The sequence below is a fragment of the Erinaceus europaeus genome, chromosome 3 (genome assembly GCF_950295315.1).
Source record: "Erinaceus europaeus chromosome 3, mEriEur2.1, whole genome shotgun sequence".
NCBI lineage: Eukaryota > Metazoa > Chordata > Mammalia > Eulipotyphla > Erinaceidae > Erinaceus > Erinaceus europaeus.
In genome coordinates this window covers 17528928-17550456 of record NC_080164.1, presented here as the reverse complement: position 1 = coordinate 17550456, position 21529 = coordinate 17528928, and the positions used below count along the sequence as shown (strand labels likewise).

The following is a 21529-nucleotide window of genomic DNA, read 5'->3' as shown; positions in this document are numbered from 1 at the left end:
CCCCCCACAGGTGGGGAGCAGGGACTCAAACCTGGGTCCTTGCACATGGTAATGTGTCTCTGCTCAACGTGGTGCCCTACTGCCTGGCCCCCTGCTTCACCATTTGTGAAGTCTCCTTCCAGTAGGTGGGGACCAGAGGTTTGAACTTGGGTCCTTGCACATTGTTGTATGTGCACTCTACCGGGCATGCCACCTCCCAGTCACCCTTCTTCCTTTCCTTCCCCTCCCTTTTTTTTTTTTAATTTATTTCTTTATTGGGGAATTAATGTTTTACATTCAACAGTAAATACAATAGTTTGTACATGCATAATATTCCCCAGTTTCCCATTTAACAATATACAACCCCCACTATGTCATTTATCATCCTTCATGGACCTGTATTCTCCCCACCCACCCACCCCAGAGTCTTTTACTTGGGTGCAATATGCCAATTCTAGTTCAGGTTATACTTGTGTTTTCTTTTCTGATCTTGTTTTTCAACTTCTGCCATATTCATCCTTCTGTCTCTGACTTATTTCACTCAACATGATTTTTTCAAGGTCCATCCAAGATGGGCTGAAAACGGTGAAGTCACCATTTTTTACAGCTGAGTAGTATTCCATTGTGTATATAGACCACAACTTGCTCAGCCACTCATCTGTTGTTGGACACCTGGGTTGCTTCCAGGTTTTGGCTATTACAAATGGTGCTGCTAAGAACATATGTGTACACAGATCTTTTTGGATGGATGTGTTGAGTTCCTTAGGATATATCCCCAGGAGAGGAATTGCAGGATTATAGGGTAGGTCCATGTCTAGCCTTCTGAGAGTTCTCCAGATTGTTCTCCACAGAGGTTGGACCAATTGACATTCCCACCAGCAGTGCAGGAGGGTTCCTTTGACCCCACACCCTCTCCAGCATTTGCTGCTGTTACCTTTTCAGATGTATGACATTCTCACAGGAGTGAAGTGATATCTCATTGTTGTCTTGATTTGCATTTCTCTGACAGCCAGAGACTTGGACCTTCCCCTCCCTTTCTAGATTTATTTTTGAGAGGGAGAGGAAGGGTGAGAGAGAAAACCATAATTTCATTCTGGCACATGTGATGTTGGTAATTGAACCTGGGACATCATGCTTTAAAATCTAATGCTACTGTGCCACCTCCCAAGTCACTGGCCCCTTATTTTCTTGATAGATTTATTTTTATTCATTATTATTATTTTAAATATTTATTCCCTTTTTGTTCCTTGTTTTTATTGTTGTAGTTGTTAAGTTATTATTGTCGTCATTGTTGGATAGGACAGAGAGTAATGGAGAGAGGAGGAGAAGACAGGAGGGGGAGAGAAAGAGAGACACCTGCAGACCTGCTTCACCGCCTGTGAAGTGACTCCCTTGCATGTGGGGAGCCGGGGGCTCAAAACGGGATCCTTACACCGGTCCTTGCAGTTTGCACCACCTGCGCTTAACCCGCTGTGCTACCACCTGACTCCCCAATATTATTTTTTTTATTTGTTTTTGTTAGAGCACTGTTCAGCTCAGGCTGACAATGGAGCAGGGAACGGGACTAGCAACTTCAGAGACTCCCGCACAAAGATCTTTTGCATAAACAATATACTATCTCTCTCACCCAATATATTTAATTTTATTCATCTTTTTTTAAAAAATCATTTAATTATAGATTGCGTAGAGAGAAAGTAAGAGGGAGAAAGACGAGACACCTGCAGCCCTGCTCCATCATTCACAAAGATTTCCCCCTGCATGTGGGGACCAGGGGCTTGAAGCCAGGTCCTTGCGTGCTGTGATGTGTGCGTTAACCAGGTATGTCACCACCCAGCCCCCTTTATCTTTTTTTTTTTTGGTGGGGTACCCTTTATCTTTTTATACAAAATTTTTTTTTTTTTTTTAATTTGTATTAGAGCACTGCTCAGCTCTGGTATGCTGGTGCTAGGGACTGAACCTGAGGACCCATAGTCCTGAAAGTCTTTTTTTAAATTTTTTTTTAATCTTTATTTTTTATTTTCTTTTAATTTTTTAATTATCTTTATTTTTTTATTAGAGACAGCCAGAAGTCGAGAGGAAGGGGGAGTCAAAGAGACACCTGCAGCACTGCTTCACCACTTGCAAAGCTTTCCTCCTGCAGGTGGGGACTGGGGGCTTGAACCCAGGTCCCTGAACATTGTAACATGTGCACTCAACCAGGTGCGCCACTACCCGGCCCACTGAAAGTCATTTTGTATAGCCATATGCTGGCACCCAGCCTTATAAAATATTTATAATTTGTTTGTTTATTGCCTCCAGGGTTATTGCTGGGGCTCAGTGCCTGTACCATGAATCCACTGCTCCTGGAGGCCATTCCCCCCCCCTTTTGTTGCCCTTATTGTTGTAGCCTTGTTGTGGTTATTATTATTGTTGATGTTGTTCACTGTTGGATAGGACAGAGAGAAATGGAGGGAGGAGGGGAAGACAGAGAAGGGGAGAGATAAAGAAAGACACCTGCAGACCTGCTTCACCACCTGTGAAGCAACTCCCCTGAAGGTGGGGATCCGGGGGCTCGAAACGGGATCCTTATGCCAGTCCTTGCACTTAGTGCCACCTGCGCTTAACCCACTGCACTACCGCCCGACTCCCTTAAAATGTATTTATTTTTTACCAGAGCACTGCTCAGCTCTGGCTTATGGTGGTATGGGGGATTGAACCTGGGACTTGAGAGCCTCAGGCATGAATGTCTCTTTGCATAACCATTATGCTATACCCCCACCCAAAATTTATATATGTTTTTTATACTTTATTTTGGACAGAGACAGTGAGAGAAGTGAAGAGGGAAAGGGGAGATGTAGCAGGACAGAGAGATATAGACGCCTGCAACATTGCTTCACTGCCACTGTGCACGTGATGTGTGCGCTCAACCAGCTGTGCTATGAGATCCTGAGCTGATGTCAAGCATCACGTGCCAGAGTGATACTCTGTTTCTCTCTTCTTAAATTTTTTTAAATTTAATTTATTTATAAAATAAAAAATATCAACAAAACCATAGGATAACCTAGAGAGGTAAAATTCCACACATTTCCCACCACCAGAGTTCCATATCCCATTCCCTTCACTGGAAGCTTTTCCTTTTTTTTTTTGCCTCCAGGATTATCACTTGGGCTTGGTGCGTGCATCACAGAATCCACTGCTCCTGGAGGCCATTCTTACCCCTTTAAAAAAAAAAATTTTTTTTTAAATATTTATTTATTCCCTTTTGTTGCCCTTGTTGTTTTATTGTTGTAGTTATTGCTACTGTTGTTATTGATGTCGTTGTTGTATAGGACAGAGAAAAATGGAGAGAGGAGGGGAAGACGGGGGAGAGAAAGACACCTGCAGACCTGCTTCACCGCTTGTGAAGCGACTCCCCTGCAGGTGGGGAGGCAGGGGCTAGAACCTAGATCCTTGCACCAGTCCTTGCACTTTGTGCCACCTGCGCTTAACCCTCTGCACTACTGCCTGGCCCCAGAAACTTTCCTATTTATCTCTCTGGGAATATTGGCCCAGGATCATTATGGAGTGCAGAAGGCGGAAGGTCTAGCTACTATAATTGCTTCTCCACTGAACATGGGCATTGGCAGGTCAATCCATACTCCCAGCCTGTTTCTATCTTTCCCTGGTGGGGCAGGTCTCTGGAGAAATGAGTTCCAGGGTACATTGGTGAGGTTGTCTGCCTGAGGAAGTCAGTTTGGCATCATGGTAGCATCTGTAACTTGGTGTCTGAAAAAGTATTAAGATAAAAAGAACAAATTGTTTAATAATCTGGAACCTAGAGGCGAGAATATAGCAGATGAGATTTGGGGTCTCCATTTTGGAAAAAGTTAGTAGGTCTATTTTAGGTATATTCCAAGGGGCCCATGGCTTTACTAATTTTTGCCTGAGCCTGACAGCTAACATGCAGGTGGACCAAAGGTATTATCTGAGAAGATGGTGTCAGGGTTGGAAATAGGACTACAAAGCTGGATCAAGGAAAAGAGTAGCTCCCAAATCTGGGGAAAGTATATAAATACCGTTAACTGTAAACCCCACCAATTTGATTTGGGGCCTATAGTCAGTGCAGGAGCCTGTGTAACGTCTGCATCCCTGTAGGCCTGAGCTCTCATTCTGTGGTCCTAGCTAGGAACGTTGGAGGCTGCTGCACTCATTGCTGGACCCATCTTCCTCTAGTGGTAAAGGATTTTGATCCAACTTCCTTTTTAAGAATGGGGCGGTTCCTACCATTGTAGATCCACGTTGAGGGCAAAGTCCTGTAAGGGCCCATAAAGGTACATTACGGTGCTTCTGATGGAGATGACCAGTGACAGTGGAGAGAGGGATCTAATATATATAGGTCTAAGCCATTCCTGTCTGTGTGGGAATCCCAGGATTCCCTGACTAGGGCCCCAAGAGATGAGGTGACCTAGTAGTAAGCTAAAGAGCCATCATTAAAGTGTGCCAGGCTCTTGCCTTTATCCAGCTTTTGTAGTTCTTACTTTGTCTGACAAGGTTAGCCTTGGTGTGATTGAGGCAAGTGAAATAGGAGATAGGTGAGGAGAGTATCTAGGTCTAAGTTGAAACTATTTGATTAAGTACTTTATGTTGTCTTTTTGAGGTCTTTCTACTTGCTTGCTGTACTAACTGGGTCACTGAAAACTATTGTGTACTTTTGCCTTAAGGTCTATATTTTCCCCTAACTTGTGTACATGTGTTCTGTCTCTTGAGACCTTCTTAAAAATTTTAAAATTATATTATTATTTATTGGGTAGAGACAGCCAGAAATCAAGAGGGTTTGGGAGATACAAAGGAAGAAATAAAGAGAGACACCTGCAGCCCTGCTTCACTCACAAAGCTCTCCCCCCTGCAGGTGGGGAGAGGGGGAAGGGGCTCAAACCTGGGTCCTTGTGCATTGCAGTATGTGCACTTAACCAGGTGTGCCACAGCCCCGTCCTGATAGTTTGTTTCTCTCTGTATCTCTGTCTCTTTGTCTGTCTTGTTGCTCTCCAACCAGTGCTTACTTAAATCTTAAAAGAAAAAAGAAAAAGTGGAGATTTGTTTATAGCTATAGGGTAAGAAATGTCTCTTTCGGGGATTTGCTGGGGATAAACCTCAGGGCCTTACAAATGCAAATAAAGCTCAGTGATATGCAAAGGAGCTGCATCCTCTGCCCAGCCCCAGGAAAGACATTTATTTACATTTTATTATTATTTCTACCACTACCAGTTTTATCTCTGCAAATCCACTGCTCCTGACAGCCATAATTTTTCCTTTTTTTTTTTTTTTTTTTGCTAGAGACAGGCAAATTGAGAGGGAAGGGGAAAAGAGGAGACTAAGAGAGACCCTTATAGCACTGGTTTACCTCCTGAAGCTTCTCTCCTGGAAGTGGAGATTCATTTGTCTTTGTTCTACCTGTTGCTCCACCTCTTGGTCCCTGGAAATCCTTTTTTTTTTTTTTTAACTTTTAAATTTATGTGTGTGTGTGTGTGTGTGTGTGTGTATATATATATATATATATATTTATTCCCATTTGTTGCCTTTGTTTTTTTTAATATTTATTTATTCCCTTTTGTTGCCCTAGTTGTTTTATTGTAGTTATTGTTGTCGCTGTTGTTGGATAGGACAGAGAGAAATGGAGAGAGGAGGGGAAGACAGAGAGGGGGAGAGAAAGATAGACACCTGCAGATCTGCTTCACCATCTGTGAAGTGACTCCCCTGCAAGTGGGGAGCTGGGGGCTTGAACTGGGATCCTTATGCTGGTCCTTGGGCTTTGCGCCAAGTGCGCTTAACCCGCTGCGCCCCTTGTTTTATTATTGTAGCTATTATTGGTGTCGTCGTTGCTGGATGGGACAGAGAGAAATGGAGACAGGAGGGGAAGACAGAGGGAGAGAAAAAGATAGACCCTTGCAGACCTGCTTCACCGCTGGTGAAGCGACTCCCCATGCAGGTGGGGAGCTGGGGGCTCGAACCGGGATCTTTCTGTCGGCCCTTGTACTTTGGGCCATGTGTACTTAACCTGCTGCACTATCACCCGACTCCCCCTATATTTTTTTTAAATTATCTTCATTTGTATATTGGATAGAGACAGAGAAATTGAGAGGAAAGGGAGAGAGAAAGATGAGAGAGACAGAGACATCTGCAGCACTGCTTCACTACTTGTGAAGCTCTCCCCTTGTAGGTGGGTACCGGGGACTCAAACCTGGGTCCTTATGCCCTGTATTGTGTTCACTCAACCAGGTGTGCCACCACCCTGCCCCCAGAAATCCTTTTTTTTTAAACCAGAGCACTGTTCAGCTCTGGCTTATGGTGGTGCGGGGGATTGAACCTAGGACTTTGGAGGCTCAGTCATGAGAGTCTGTTTGCATAACCATTATGCTATCTACCCGCTGCCAGAAATCCTTTTTAATTTTATTATTGTTATTATTTTATTTACTTTTTATTTCTTTATTGGGGAATTAATGTTTTACATTCAGCAGTAAATACAATAGTTTGTACATGCATAATATTCCCCAGTTTCCCATATAACAGTACAACCCCCATTATGTCCTCTATCATCCTTCATGGACCTGTATTCTCCCCACCCACCCTATTATTATTTTAATTTCTTTATTGGGGAATTAATGTTTTACATTTAACAGTAAATACAATAGTTTCTACATGCATAACGTTTCCCAGTTTTCCATATAACAATACAACCCCCACTAGGTCCTCTGTCATCCTTTTTGGACCTGTGTTCTCCCCCAAACCCCAGAGTCTTTTACTTTGGTGCAATACACCAATTCCAGTTCAGGTTCTGCTTGTGTTTTCTCTTCTGATCTTGTTTTTCAACTTCTGCCTGAGAGTGAGATCATCCCGTATTCATTCTTCTGTTTCTGACTTATTTCACTCAACATGAATTTTTCAAGGTCCATCCAAGATCAGCTAAAAACAGTGAAGTCACCACTTTTTAGAGCTGAGTAGTATTATATATATATACCACAACTTGCTAAGCACTCATCTGTTGTTGGACACCTGGGTTGCTTCCAGGTTTTGGCTATTACAAATTATGCTGCCAAGAACATATGTGTACACAGATCTATTTGGATGGGTGTGTTGGGTTCTTTAGGATATATCCCCAGGAGAGGAATTGCAGGATTATAGGGTAGGTCCATTTCGAGCCTTTTGAGAGTTCTCCAGACTGTTCTCCACAGAGGTTAGACCAATTGACATTCCCACCAGCAGTGCAGGAGGGTTCCTTTGACCCCACAACCTCTCCAGCATTTGCTGCTGTTATCTTGTCAGATGTATGACATTCCCACAGTAGTGAAATGGTATCTCATTGTTGTCTTTATTTGCATTTATTTCTCTGACAGTCAAAGACTTGGAGCATTTTTTCATGTGTTTCTCGGCCTTTTGGATTTTCCCTGTGGTGAATATTCTGTCCATGTCCTCCCCCCATTTTTGGATGGGGTTATTTATTGTCTTGTTGTTGAGTTTGGCAAGCTCTTTATTTATTCTGGTTATTAGCCTCTTGTCTGATGTATGGCATGTAAAGATCTTCTCCCATTCTGTGAGGAGTCTCTTGGTTTGGGCAGTGGTTTCTTTAGCTGTGAAGAAGCTTTTTAATTTGATGTAGTCCCATAGGTTTATGCTTGCCTTTGTCTTCTTTGTAATTGGATTTGTTTCATTGAAGATGTCTTTAAAATTTATGTGGAAAAGAGTTCTGCCAATATTTTCTTCTTCTAAGTATCTGATAGTTTGTGGTCTAACATCCAAGTCCTTGATCCACTTAAAATTTTCTTTTGTGTTTGGTGAAATATAGTGGTTCAGTTTCATTCTTCTGCATGTTTCAACCCATTGTTTCCAACACCATTTCTTGAAGAGACTCTGCTTTCCCCATTTAATAGTCAGGGCACCTTTGACAAAGATTAGATATCCATAGGTGTGGGGGCTTACTTCTGGGCTGTCAATTCTATTCCACTGGTCAGTGTGTCTATTCATGTTCCAGTACCAAGCAGTTTTGATGACAATGACCCTATAATACAATTTGAAATCTGGGAGTGTGATGCCTCTGGTTATGTTCTTTCTTCTCAAGATTGTTTTGGCAATTCTAGGTCTTTTCTGGTTCCAGATAAATGTTTGTAGCATTTGTCCTATTCTCCTAAGAAATGTGGTGGGAATCCTGATGGGGATAGCATTAAATTTGTATATAGCTCTGGGTAGTATATTCATTTTGATTATGTTAATTTTCCAAACCTCGAACATGGAATATCTTCCACTTCTTTGTGTTTTTTTCAATTTCCTTGAGTAGTGACTCAGATATTTCAGTATACAAGTCTTTCACTTACTTGGTTAGGTTTACTCCTAGGTATTTTATTGTTTTTGTTGCTATAGTAAATGGAATTGATTTCTGGATTTCATCTTCTTCTAACTTAGTGTTTGCATAGAGGAATGCCACTGACTTTTGATTGTTAATTTTGTAGCCTGACACCTTACTGTATTGCCTGATGATTTCCAAAAGCTTCTTGCTGGATTCCCTATGTATACTATCATGTCATCTGCAAATAGGGAGAGTTTGATTTCTTCTCTTCCTATCTGTAGCCCGTTAATTCCTTGCTCCTGCCCAGTTGCTATGGCAAGAACTTCCGACACTATGTTGAATAGTAATGGTGATAGTGGGCAGCCCTGTCTAGTACCTGATCTGGGGAAATGCTTCCAGTTTTTAATTGAGTATGATGTTGGCTGTAGGTTTGCTATATATAGACTCCACTATCTTGAGTTTTCCATCTATTCCCATTTTTTGTAGTGTTTTGACCATAAAGGGATGTTGTATTTTGTCAAAGGCTTTCTCTGCATCTATTAATATGACCATGTGGTTTTTGGTCTTGCTTTTATTGATGTGAAGGATCACATTGATTAATTTATGTATATTAAACCATGCCTGGGATAAACCCCACTTGGTCATGATGAACAATCTTTAAATATACTGCTGTATCCAGTTGGCTAGAATTTTGTTCAATATTTTAGCATCTATGTTCATTAGAGATATTGGTCTGTAGTTTTCTTTTTTGGTTGTGTCCCTGTCTGCTTTTGGTATCAGAGTGATGTTGGCTTCATAGAAGCTGGAAGGGAGTATTCCAGTGTCTTCAATCTTCTGGAAGACTTAAAAGTAGAGATATTAGTTCTTCTTTGAAGGTTTTGTAGAACTCATTTGTAAAACCATCTGGTCCAGGACTTTTATTTTTGGGGAGGTTTTTGATAACTGTTTCAATTTCATTAGCTGTGATGGACCTGTTCATGTTATCTACTTCTCTTTACTTAGTTTTGGAAGTTGATAGGTATCTAGGAAATCGTCCATTTCTTCCAGGTTGCCTAGCTTGGTGGCATATAGTTGTTCATAGAATCCTCGCATGTTGAATTTCTGTGGTGTCTGTTGTGATGTCTCCTCTTTTATTTTTGTATCTGATCTGTTTGGGTCTTCTCTTTTTTTTTTTTTTTTTTGAGTTTGGCTAAAGGTTTGTTGATTTTGTTCACTTTTTCGAAGAACCAGCATTTACTTTCGTTGATCTTTTGTATGGTTATGTTATTGATTTATGCCCTAACTTTAGTTATTTCTGTCCTTCTGGTTGCTTTAGGGTTTCTTTGTTCTTCTTCCAGGTCTTTTAAGATGTGCAATCAGGCTGTTTATTTGTGCTTTTTCTTGTTTCCTAATGTGTGCTTGTATGGCTGTGAACTTCCCTCTCAGTACTGCCTTAAATGTGTCTCAAATATTTTGATAGCTTGTGTCTTCATTTTCATTGAAGTCTCGAAACATTTTGATTTCTTAATTTCCTTTTCGACCCAGTAGTTGTTAAGGAGTGTACTGTTAAGCTTCCACATTTTGGGACTATTACTAATCTTTTGTTGATTGTTAAGTGTTAGTTTAATTCCACTGTTGTCTGAGAAGATGCTTGGTATGATTTCAATGCTCTTGAATTTGCTGATGCTGTTTTTGTGGCCTAACATGGTATATCCTTAAGAATGACCCATGTGGACTTGAGTAGAATGCGTATTCCAGTTTCTTGGGATGAATGATTCTGAAAATGTCCATTAGTTCTAGTTTATCTCGTCATTTAGCTCCCTCGTGTCTTTATTGATTTTCTGCCTGGAAGATCTGTCGAGTTGAGAGAGTGGGGTGTTGAAGTCCCCTATTATGACTGTGTTGCTGTTAATAGATTGCTCTTTCAGTAGATGTTTGATGTATTTAGATGGCTTCTCATTGGGTTCATAAATGTTAATAATTGTTAAGTCCTCTTGATTGATTGACTGATCCTCTGAGCATTAAGTAGTGTCCATCCCTATCTTTTAAAATTTTATTTATTTTAATGTCTGTCATGTCAGATATGAGAATAGTTGTTCCTGCCCTTTTTTGTGGCCCATTGGCTTGTATGATAGTTTTCCATCCTTTCACTTTAAGTCTGTGTTTGTCTTGTTGAGTTAGGTGGGTTTCCTGCAGACAGTATATTGTTGGGTTGTGTTTTCTGATCCATTTTCCTATTCTGTGCCTTTTAATAGGTGAATTCAGGCCATTGACATTTATTGATATCAAGAACCTAAGATATTTTAACGCCATTCTTGTAGATTTTTAGAGTGTTCTGATATATGGCATATTTATGGTGGTCTGACTGTTAATAGGAGACCTTTCAGAACTTCTTTCAGGGCAGGCTTGTGATAGTTGATTCTTTCAACTGTTGCTTGTCTGAGAAGGTTTTTATGCCTCCATCTAGTCTGAATGACAATCTAGCAGGATACAATATTCTTGGTTGAAAGCCTTTCTCATTGAACACTTGATAGATATCTTGCCATTCTCTTCTGGCCTGTAGTGTTTGTGAGGAGAAGTCTGCTGCTAATCTTATGGGTTTCCTCAGTAGGTAACTGTTTTTCTCTTGCAGCCTTCAGGATCCTTTCTTAAAAGCCTCTTTTTTTTTTTTTTTCCTTCTCTGTAGGCTATGGGAGCCTGAGGGCTTCTAAACTATAAGTAGGCTTCTTAGCTTAATCACTGACTCCTGACCAAGAGATAAGGCAGGGTGTGGCAGAGATAGTCCAGTGGTTATGCAAAGAGACTTTCACAGCCCCACAGCTATGCCACCGAGGTATAGGTCTTCTCCTGAGTTTCCTGGTTAGATCTCTGTCCCCCGGTATCCCTCCCTGCCGCTGCTCCAGATTCTGAGGGCAGTAGCAATGGAGACTCAGAGTTGCACTTGGTGAATCTCCGGGGAGTCCTCTCTTTCCCTTCAGCTGTCCCCTTGTTGGTGAAACATATTGGAGGTGGTGTCTCAACTGATAGACTGCCGGACTGTTACCAGCCACTTAGTCTCTCCCTAGGCTCCTCTCTGTCACCAGCCACTATTGTTTGCACTCACCGGTGATTTGGTGGGTTCCTGTAGTCGGTCTAGTCCTGTCTTGTTTCAGTCCCAGGTGGTCTCCTTTGGTATTCCTAGTTGATCAGGATCCTTTCTTTATCCTTACTCCTTTGCATTTTAAATATGATGTGTCTTGGTGTCTTTAAGTATGGGTTTATTCTTTTTGGGATCCTCTGGGCTTCTTGAACCTTTGTTTTTTTATGTTGTCTAGATTAGGGAAGTTCTCAGATACTATGGCCTGAAGAATGTTTTCTTCCCTTCCCTCTCTTTCTTCCTCTGGTAAGTCAATAGTGCGTATATTGTTTCTTTTGAAGTCATCCCGTAGCTCTCTGTTGTTGTTTTCAGTATCTCTTAATCTCTTTTTGAGATCTCTTCTTTTTTATTTGTCTCGAATTCATCCTCGATCTTGTTTATTCTGTCTTCAGCCTCATTGATTCTATTCTCTCTCCCCCTCTACTGTTTTCTGGAGCTCATCTATTTTGTTACCCTGTTCTGATACTGTTTTAGCTCGTTCATCTAGTTGTGTTCTTAGCTCAGCAATTTCAGCTTCAGCTCTCTAATAACCTTGAGATAATTAGTGTTTTCTTCCAGAGTCTCATTTGTTGTTTCTGTTTTTCTGATGACAATTCTTTCAAACTCTTTACTCACTCCTGTGATTATTTCCTTAACTAGTGTTTGGATGTTGACCTCATTATTTTGTGCTTCACCCTTTGGGGGGCTTTTAGCTGGACTCTTGTCCTGGTTCATTTCTCCAATATTTCTTCTTGTTGGTTTAACCATTTTATATATTGTGTTATGAGTTCCCTCCCTCAGTACTTTTCAAATTACTGATCACTCTCGCCTGGATTGATTTGTGTCTAAGTAAGGTAATTAAAGGGTTTACAGCTGTGGAAATTGAAAGTTGTTTCAATAGTATTTTAATCCCTGAGTTGGAGCACTGTTTCTTAAAAGCCTCTTTTGTTCTTTTTCTTCCCAGAAGGCTATGGGAGCCTGAGGGCTTTTAAACTATAAGTAGGCTTCTTGGCTTAATCACTGACTCCAGACCAAGAGATAAAGCAGGGTGGGGCAGAGATAACCCAGTGGTTATGCAAAGAGACTCTCACAGGCCACTAGGCCACTGAGGTAGAGATCTCCTGAGTTTCTTCATTAGTTCTCTGTCCCTTGGTGTCAGCACAGGGCCTCCCTTTCGCTGCTCCTGCTTCAGTGATTTGGTGGGTTCCTGAAGTCGTTCTAGTCCAGTCTTGTTGCGGTCCCAGGTGGTCACCTTTGGTATTCCTAGTTCACCTGGGAGAGGAGAGGAGAGAAACACAGCTGCTGCTGCTCCATAGCCCCGCCTCCGGAAGTCTAGAAATCCTTTGTTAAAGACACAAACAGAAACTAAAAGATTGGAAAAACTTAATTTTAGAGTAAAGGAGATAACTCAGTAGTAGGGCATAAGACTTCTGCCTGGGGTCCCAGAAGTTACAGGTTCAATTCCTAACACCACCATATGCCATAACTGAGTAGTGTTCTGGTCTATTCATGACAGTAAAAAGTATTCTTATTTTGCTTGTTTGCTTTATAAGATGCTTTTATCTGTATGAGAAAGATAGATGAGAACACTGCTCACCATTAATAAATGGTAGTGCCTGGGTTTGAACTTGGAAACTCTGGCACATTTCCTGCTGGAAATTGAAGTTTGATGTCACACTTGAGTCCCAACACCTTACCCACTGTACCACTTCCTGGGCTGAGTTTTGGTGTTTTGTTTGTTTACTACTGAGGTTTTGCACGTGTGTGATTTCATCTGTCTGAGCTTCTCCAGTTAGGGGTGGGGAAAACACCATAGCATTGACTCTTTTGACAGTGCGATGGGATCAAACCTAGGTGTCGTGCATGGCAAAGTAGGCACCCTTCTGACAGACTTTTTTTTTTTTTCCAGATAGCGAGTGAGAAACAAAGAAAGGAGAGACACTACAGTGCCGAGAAGCTTCCCCTGTGCGTGGTGCTTCTATGTGGTGGATGGGGGCTTGAACCCAGTCCTTGTGCATCGTGAACTGTGTGCTCTACCAGGTGAAATATCTCCTAGCTTCCTAAATGAATTAATCAGTCTTAAAAAAGCAGAAGAGAGAGAGAGAGAAAAAGAATCAGTTCTGCTGGGAAGACAGCTCAAAAGTAGAACTCAGGACTTGCCTCCCTGAGATTGCAAGTTTGATCCTTGTCACCTGCATATTCCAGAGTGTTGCTCTAGTCTCTCTCACTCATAAAACTGGGTAAATTTAGTAGCCTGGGAAGTAGATTAAGCACTGGACCCTCAAGCATGAGTTTAGTCTCCAGCATTGTATATGCCAGACTGAGGCTCGGTTTTCTCTCATCAACAAACCTTTTTTAGAAAGATAGATATGGGAGTCGGGTGGTAGTGCAGGTGGCACAAAGCACAAGGATTGGTGTATGGATCCCGGTTCGAGCCCCCGGCTCCCCACCTGCAGGGGAGTCGCTTCACAGGCGGTGAAGCAGGTCTGCAGGTGTCTGTCTTTCTCTCCTCCTCTCTGTCTTCCCCTCCTCTCTCCATTTCTCTCCGTCCTATCTAACAACGATGACATCAATGACAGCAACAATGATAATTAAAACAACAACAACAACAAAAAAGACAACAAGGGCAACGAAAGGGAAAATAAATAAAATAAAAAATTTAAAAAGAAAGATAATTCTAAAAAAAAGAAGGTTGATGGACTTTGCACTCTTCCGTTTCTATCTTCTCATAAGTCATTTCTGTCTCTTCAATCTGATTTCCCCCCTCATATCTATATTTTATGTAATTCTCTTTTTAGCAGGATAGTTTTTCTTTTTTATTCTTAATATTTATTTTTCTCTTTTGTTGCCCTGTTTTATTGTTATAGTTATTGTTGTTGTTGTTGGATAGGACAGAGAGAAATGGAGAGAGGAGGGGAAGACAGAGAGGAGGAGAGAAAGATAGACACCTGCAGACCTGCTTTACCACCTGTGAAGCGACTCCCCTGCAGGTGGGGAGCCGGGGTTCAAACCGGGATCCTTAAGCCAGTCCTTGTGCTTCGCACCATGTGCGTTTAACCCGCTGTGCTACTTCCCAACCCCCAGCAGGGTAGTTTTTCTTTCTTTTTTTTTAAATATTTATTCCCTTTTGTTGCCCTTGTTTTATTGTTGTAGTTATTATTGTTGTTGTTGCTGATGTCGTTGTTGTTAGAAAGGATGGAGAGAAATGGAGAGAGATGGGGAATACAGAGAGGGGGAGAGAAAGATAAACACCTGCAGACCTTCTTTACCGCTTGTGAAGTGACTCCCCTACAGGTGGAGAGTCGGGGGCTTGAACAGGAATCCTTAGACTGGTCCTTGCACTTTGTGCCACGTGTGCTTAACCCGCTGTGCTACCGCCTGACTCCCCTTTTTTTTTTTCTCTTTCTTATGGTATTATTTATTCATGAGAAATGATAGAGAAAGAGAACCAGAAATCACTCTGGTACATGTGCTGCTGGGGGATCGAGCTCAGGACCTCGTGCTTAAACATCCAATTTTTTTTTTAAATAAATTTTTAAAAATAATTTATTTTCCCTTTTGTTGCTCTTGTTTTTTATTGTTTTTGTAGTTATTGTTGGTTGTTGTTATTGATGTCGTTGTTGTTAAGATAGGACAAGAGAGAAATGGAGAGAGGAGGGGAAGACAGAGGGAGCCGGGGGCTCAAACCAGGATCCTTTTGGGGGTCCTTGTGCTTTGTGCCACTTGCGCTTAACCTGCTGCACTACCGCCTGACTCCCAAACGTCCAATGTTTTTTATTTTTATATATTTTTCATATTTATTTATTCCCTTTTGTTGCCCTTGTTGTTTTATAGTTGTGGTTATTATTGTTGTTCTAGATGTCGTCGTTGTTGGATAGGATAGAGAGAAATCGAGAGAGGAGGGGAAGACATGGGAAGAGAAAGATAGACACCTGCAGACCTGCTTCACCGCTTATGAAGTGATTCCCCTGCAGGTGGGGAGCCGGGGCTCCAACCTGGATCCTTATGCCTGTCCTTGCGCTTCACGCCACCTGTGCTTAACCTGCTGCGCTACCTGCCCATCTACCATGTCCAGTGGTGTTTTTTTTTAAAAATATTTTTAAATATTTATTTATTTATTTTCCCTTTTGTTGCCCTTGTTGTTTAACATTGTTGTGGTTATTGTTGTTGTTGTTGATGATGTTGTTGGATAGAACAGAGAGAAATGGAGAGAGGAGGGGAAGACAGAGAGGAGATGAGAAAGACAGACACCTGCAGACCTGCTTCACAGCTTGTGAAAAACAGTAATACAGGTGTTTTACTTGTCTACACTGTTTTTCTTGGTTTTGGTACACTGTAGCACATGGTGTTAGAATGAGGTAGGGGATTGGCCACAATAGTTACAGTCTGCCCACATTGTAACTTCTTCATGAGAGAGCTGAGAACTTTAATTTGTATTATTTGTATTAGCACACTGTCCCACTAATTTTTTTTTAAATTTATTTTAAGATATAAAGAGACACAACACTGAAGCTTCCTTCAGTGTGGTGGGCTTGGGGCTTCAGCCTGGGTTGCACATATGGAAAAGCACTGTGCTATCCGGTGGGCCTGAATTATTCATCCTTAAGGGAAACACAGATCTCTCTCTGGAGGCTAGTCAGTTCCCTCTTGGTATTTGAGCTGTAATACCCCCCTTTTGCTCAGATGAACAGCTGACTCTGGCCAAAGACTGGGGGCATTCCAGAGAGAGTGCTCTATGGTGCTCAAGTTTCTGGTTCAGTAGTCTCTGTTTTTTTTTTTTTTTTTTTCTTTGTCTTTTTCTTTTTCTTTGTGAGTTTACTTTGCTCCATGGCTACTCAGCTAGCTGACTGTCTAGGCTTGAGAACAACAGAACCCTTGTCAGTTGTGGAGTGTGGAAAGGCGCTTGGCCTCCAGGCTGCTCCACTCTCTTATCGTCTCGCACCGCACCTGGCCTGTTGACTTCCATGGCAGAGCACTAGGAAACTTGCTTATTGAGAAATAACTCTTGTGAAGTAATATTTTCAAGAAAGGGTGTGAGCTCTAGGTATCCTTTAGTTCAGTTTAAATTTTATACTGTCTGGAAGCTTTCCCCTCCCCCCTTTATATTTTTTTAAATCCTTTTTTTTTTTTGCCTCCAGGGTTATCACTGGGGCTCAGTGCTGGCACTATGGTGGGCAAGTGCGCTGCCCCTGGGCTGGTTCTTCTCCGCTCAGTGCCAGCACTGTGAATCCACTACTCCATGTGGCTATTTTTCCCTTTTATTATTTATTTATTTTATTTTTCACTTTATTTTTATTTGACAGGACAGAGAGTACTTGAGAGGGAGGGGGAGGCAGGGAGGGAGAGAGAAAGGTAGATACCTGTAGACCTGCTTCACCAGTCATGAAGTGTCCCCCCCAGCAGGTGGGGCGTGGGGACTTAAACCGGAATCCCTGTGCTTAGTGACATGTGCACTTAACCGAGTGCACCACTGCACAGCCCCCTAAATCTTTTTTTTTTTTAATTTTTTTATTCATCTGTTGGATAGAGACAGGCAATGAGAGAGGAGGGAGAGAGACTCGCCTGCAGCACTGCTTTGCTGCTCCCAAAGCTGGTGGTGCAGGTGGGGACCGGGCCTGCGAACATTGTAACAGGTACACTAAATGCGTGTCACTGCCCAGCCCTTTTACTCATTCATTTCTTTCTTTCTTTATAAACTTTTTGATGACTTCTTAAAACAAATGTATCATCTTTATAGATAGAGACAGCCAGAAATCAAGAGGGATGGGGTGATAGAGAGGGAGAGAGACAGAGAGACAGCTGCAGCACTGCTCACCACTCACAAAGCTTTCCCACTGCAGGTGGGGACCGGGAGCTTGAACCCAGGTCCTTGAGCAGTGTAATACGTGAGCTCAGCCAGGTGCGTCACCACCCGGCCCCTGCTTACTTATTTTTAAAGATTTGCCTGCCTGCCTTGCCTTTCCTCCCTCCCTCCCTCCCCCTCTATTTCTCCCTCCCTCCTCCTCCCCCACTCCCCCCTCTTCTTCCTTCCTTCCCTCCTTCCTCCCTCCCTTCCTTCTTTCCTTCCTTCCTTCCTTCCTTCCTTCCTTCCTTCCTTCCTTCCTTCCTTCCTTCCTTCCTTCCTTCCTTCTTTACCAGAACACTGCTCAGCTCTGGCTGATGGTGGTGCGGGGGATAGAACATGAGACTTCTGGAGCCTAAGACATGAGTCTCTTTCCATAACCATTATGCTCTCTAACCCCTGCCCAAGATGTGTTTGTTTGTTTATTTGAATTAATTATTTATTTTCCCTTTTGTTGTCCTTGTTTTTTATTGTTGTAGTTACTGATGTTGTTGTTGGATAGGACAGAGAAATGGAGAGAGGAGGGGAAGACAGAGAGGGGGAGAGAAAGATAGACACCTGCAGACCTGCTTCACCACCTGTGAAGTGACTCCCCTGCAGGTGGGGAGTCGGGAGCTTGAACTTCGATCCTTACACCGGTCCTTGCACTTTGCGCCATGTGCACTTAACCTGCTGCACTACCACCCGATTCTCTCTCTCTCTCTCTTTTTTTTTAATAAACAAATTGGGAGTTGGGTGGTAGCATAGTGTGTTAAGCGCACACGGTGCAAAGCACAAGGACCTGTGTTAAGGATCACAGTTTGAGCTCTCAGCTCCCCAGCTGCAGGGGAGTCACTTCACAGGCGGGGAAGCAGGTCTGCAGGTGTCTGTCTTTCTCTCCCCCTCTCTATCCTCCCCTCCTCTCTCCATTTCTCTCTGTCCTATCCAACAATGACGACAACAATAACAACAATAATAACTACAACAATAAAACAACAAGGGCAACAAAAGGGAATAAATAAATAAATATTTTTTTTGACCAGAGCACTGCTCAGCTCTGGCTTATGGCGGTGTGGGGGATTGAACCTGGGACTTGAGAGCCTCAAGCATGAACATCTCTTTGCATAACCATTATGCTATACCCCCACCCTAAAAATATTTTTCTTTATTTTGGATAGTGATAGAAAGCAATTGAGGGGGAAATAGCATATAGAGAGGGAGAGAGCCACTTGCAGGTCTACTTCACTGTGAAGCTTCCCCCACTGCAGATAGGGATGGAAGTCTTGAACTGCCATCCTAAAATACTATAAAATATGTGTTTCAGGGAGTTGGGTGGTAGCACAGAATGTTAAGCACAGGTGGTGCAAAGTGCAAAGACCAGCGTAAGGACCCCAGTTTGAGCCCCCAGGTACCCACCTGCAGGGAAGTCACTTCACAAGCAGTGAAGCAGGTCTGCAGGTGTCTATCTTTCTCTCCCCCTCTCTGTTTTCCCTGCCTCTCTCTATTTCTTTCTGTGGTACACAACAACAATGATGTCAATAATAATAACTACAACAATAAAACAACAAGGGCAACAAAAGGGAATAATAAATAAATATTTAAAAAAAATATGTCCTCATTGAGATGTGCCATGCACAGCCCCCTAAAGATTTCTTTTAAATATTTATTTATTCCTGTTTGTTGCCCTTGTTGATTTATTGTTGTTATTGTTGTCGTTGTTGGATAGGACAGAGAGAAATGGAGAGAAGAGGGGAAGACGGGGAGAGAAAGATAGACACCTGCAGATCTGCTTCACCACCTGTGAAGTGACTCCCTTGCAGGTGGGGAGCCGGGGGCTCGAACCGGGATCCTTACGCAGGTCCTTGAGGTTTAGCGCCACCTGTGCATAACGGCTGCGCTACCGCCCGACTCCTCCAAGATTTATTAAGGGCTGAGGAGATAGCAGAAAGACTCATGCCTGAGGCTCTGTGGTACTGGCTTTGGTCCCCAGCATTCCTATAAGCCCGAGCTGAGCATGCTATGGCCTCTCTGTGTCTTTCTTTCTGGCCTCTTTTTTCATTAAAACAAACAAATACCAAACAAAAAAAAAGGATTCATTTCTTTAAAAAATTGTTTATCAAAAGCCAGCCCATCAGTGAAACATATTCGGGGTCAGCGACTAGACTTAGGACCCTCATGCTTGTACGTCCCCTAGTGATGTGCCGTCGTCCCTGGTTGCATACCTGCCGAAGTAGCACGCTATCCAGGTGAGCCATTTTGCCGGCTCTTTCCTAGTCTTAGTAGGTGGGGTTTTCTCCCCCTTTGCCCCTTCTTTAGTAGAAAGAATAAATCATCTAATTGGAGTCCAGGGAGAGAAGCTGAATAGTGTTCATTTAGTATAGTAATAGTTTTAAAAATTATCTTTGAAATTTATTTATTAGTGAGAGAACCACAGTATTGCTCTGGTACATATGATGTTGGGGATCACACTCATGACCGCATCCTTTATTTTATTTTATTATATTATTTTTTAAGGATATATTTCATTTTGATTGAGCCAGAAAAGTTGAGAGGGAAGGTGGAAATAGGAAGAAAGAGACGCCTGCAACACTGCTTTACTACTTGTGAAGCTTCCTCCAGGTGGCGACCACAGCTTGAAACTGGGTCCTTGACCTTATTAATGTGCCTGCTCCACTGGGGGTCCCACTGCCTGACCCCTTATTTGCTGTGAGACACAAGAAAGGAAGAGAGAGGAAGAACCAGAGCATTGCTCAGCCCAAAAGTCATGCCGGGGATTAAAGGTGGGACCTCTTTGAGCCCTCAAGCATACAAAGTGGTACTCTTAACAGGCCGAGCTATGTCCTTGACTCCAAGAGATCTTAGGAGCTTTCAGTTAAGTTATGCATTTAGTCTATGTCAGCATATCAGAAATGGTAAGCTTTATTTTTATTTGGTCATTGTTATTTCCACCTGCATGTAAGTCCCTTGGGATTAGGTCTTCTCCGTCTTGCTTAGGGTCATATCGCCAGTTTCTAACAGACCGAAGGTGCTTAGCCAACCTTGTGAATGACCCCGGGAGTTTGGGTTTGAAACGGAGGGAAGGGAAGGGAGAAAAGACAGCAGAGAAGAAAAGTCTGCGTGTGCAAGCAGTTTCTTTCCTGCGACTCACCTGTGTGTCTCTGTGCAGGGCAGCCATTCTAGGGGGTGCTGATGGAGACCTGCGGGGTCGGCTGCGTTGCCCTGGGGGAGGCCGGCCCCGTGGGGAACATGACTGTGGTCGACTCCCCTGAACAAGAGGTGCTAAACCATCTTGATGCCAAGACCACTTCGGAAGCAACCAGTGCTGCAGAGGCTTCCCTTGAGATGCCTTTACCTACCCCTCTGCCTGGATTTGAGAACTCTCTGGATGAGAGAGGGCTCCTCCCACCACTGGAGAGCCTCTCCACGCTGGACGAGCCAGGTTTGTTCCTTGGCCTTTCATCCTTGTGCCTCTCTGAGCTAAGATCCAAGAGGACAGACTGGGCTTGCAGGGTCTTATGAACCAAGGTAGGGTGTGATCTGTTCCAAAGATTTGGTCTCATCTCACATGTCCATGTTCTTCCCTACAGATCTTTCTTCAGAGATGTCAAAGCTCTCAAAGCCTACGGCCTCAAAGCCTGGCCGGAAGAGAGGTGGTAGGCCACGAAAAGTCCCCAAAAGGCCCCCACAGCCTAATCCTCCCGCAGCCCCTCTGGTTCCTGGTCTATTAGATCCGTCCAACCCTCTCCCCACCCCCATGCCTAAGAGACGAGGTCGAAAGCCCAAGGGAGATCTGCTACTGCTGAAGCTGGCAAAAGACCTTGATCAGCCCGAGTCTCTGTCTCCAAAGAGGCCTCCCGAGGACTATGAGACCTCTCCTGGGGAACGGCCCCGCCGAAAGGCTGCCCAAGTGTAAGGATTGTGGGGCACAGCTTGGTAGAAGGAGGCTGGGCTGAAGGGGCAGGGGGCTGATATTGTCGAGAAGAGATAAGCAGGGTGGTGAAGGGATTGGGCTCTGCTGCCTTGGATGTGTTGCTGTGTGACCTTACCGCCTAGCACGTGTCAGGATCTATGTAGTGCCCTCTTCTTTTAGTGTGTTAGGAAATTTATTAGAAAAAGGATAAGATGGGGGCTGGGCAGTAGTGCATGGGGTTAAGCGCACATGGTGCAAAGCACAAGGGCCGGCGTAAGGATCCTGGTTCCAGCTCCCGGCTCCCCACCTGCAGGGAGGTTGCTTCACAGGCGGTGAAGCAGGTCTGCAGGTGTCTGTCTTTCTCTCCCCCTCTCTGTCTTCCCCTCCCTCCCTCCCTCCCTCCCTCCCTCTCTTAATTTTTTTTTATTA

General features: G+C 43.2%; 1 protein-coding gene across 3 annotated transcripts in view; it reads left to right on the top strand.

The window, feature by feature from the left end:
• GTF3C2 (general transcription factor IIIC subunit 2) overlaps positions 1-21529 on the top strand; it is a 45476-nt gene that overhangs the window by 2196 nt on the left and 21751 nt on the right. The window contains exons 2-4 of one of the 3 annotated variants that reach the window (XM_060186744.1): positions 13279-13409; positions 20357-20629; positions 20778-21099. In XM_060186744.1, the coding sequence (XP_060042727.1) occupies positions 20380-20629; positions 20778-21099 (572 nt within the window). In that variant the 5' untranslated portion in view covers positions 13279-13409; positions 20357-20379. Of the gene's footprint in view, positions 1-13278; positions 13410-20355; positions 20630-20777; positions 21100-21529 lie in introns of those variants that run through there. The other 2 variants (XM_016192328.2, XM_007532569.3) reach the window with 2 other exon arrangements.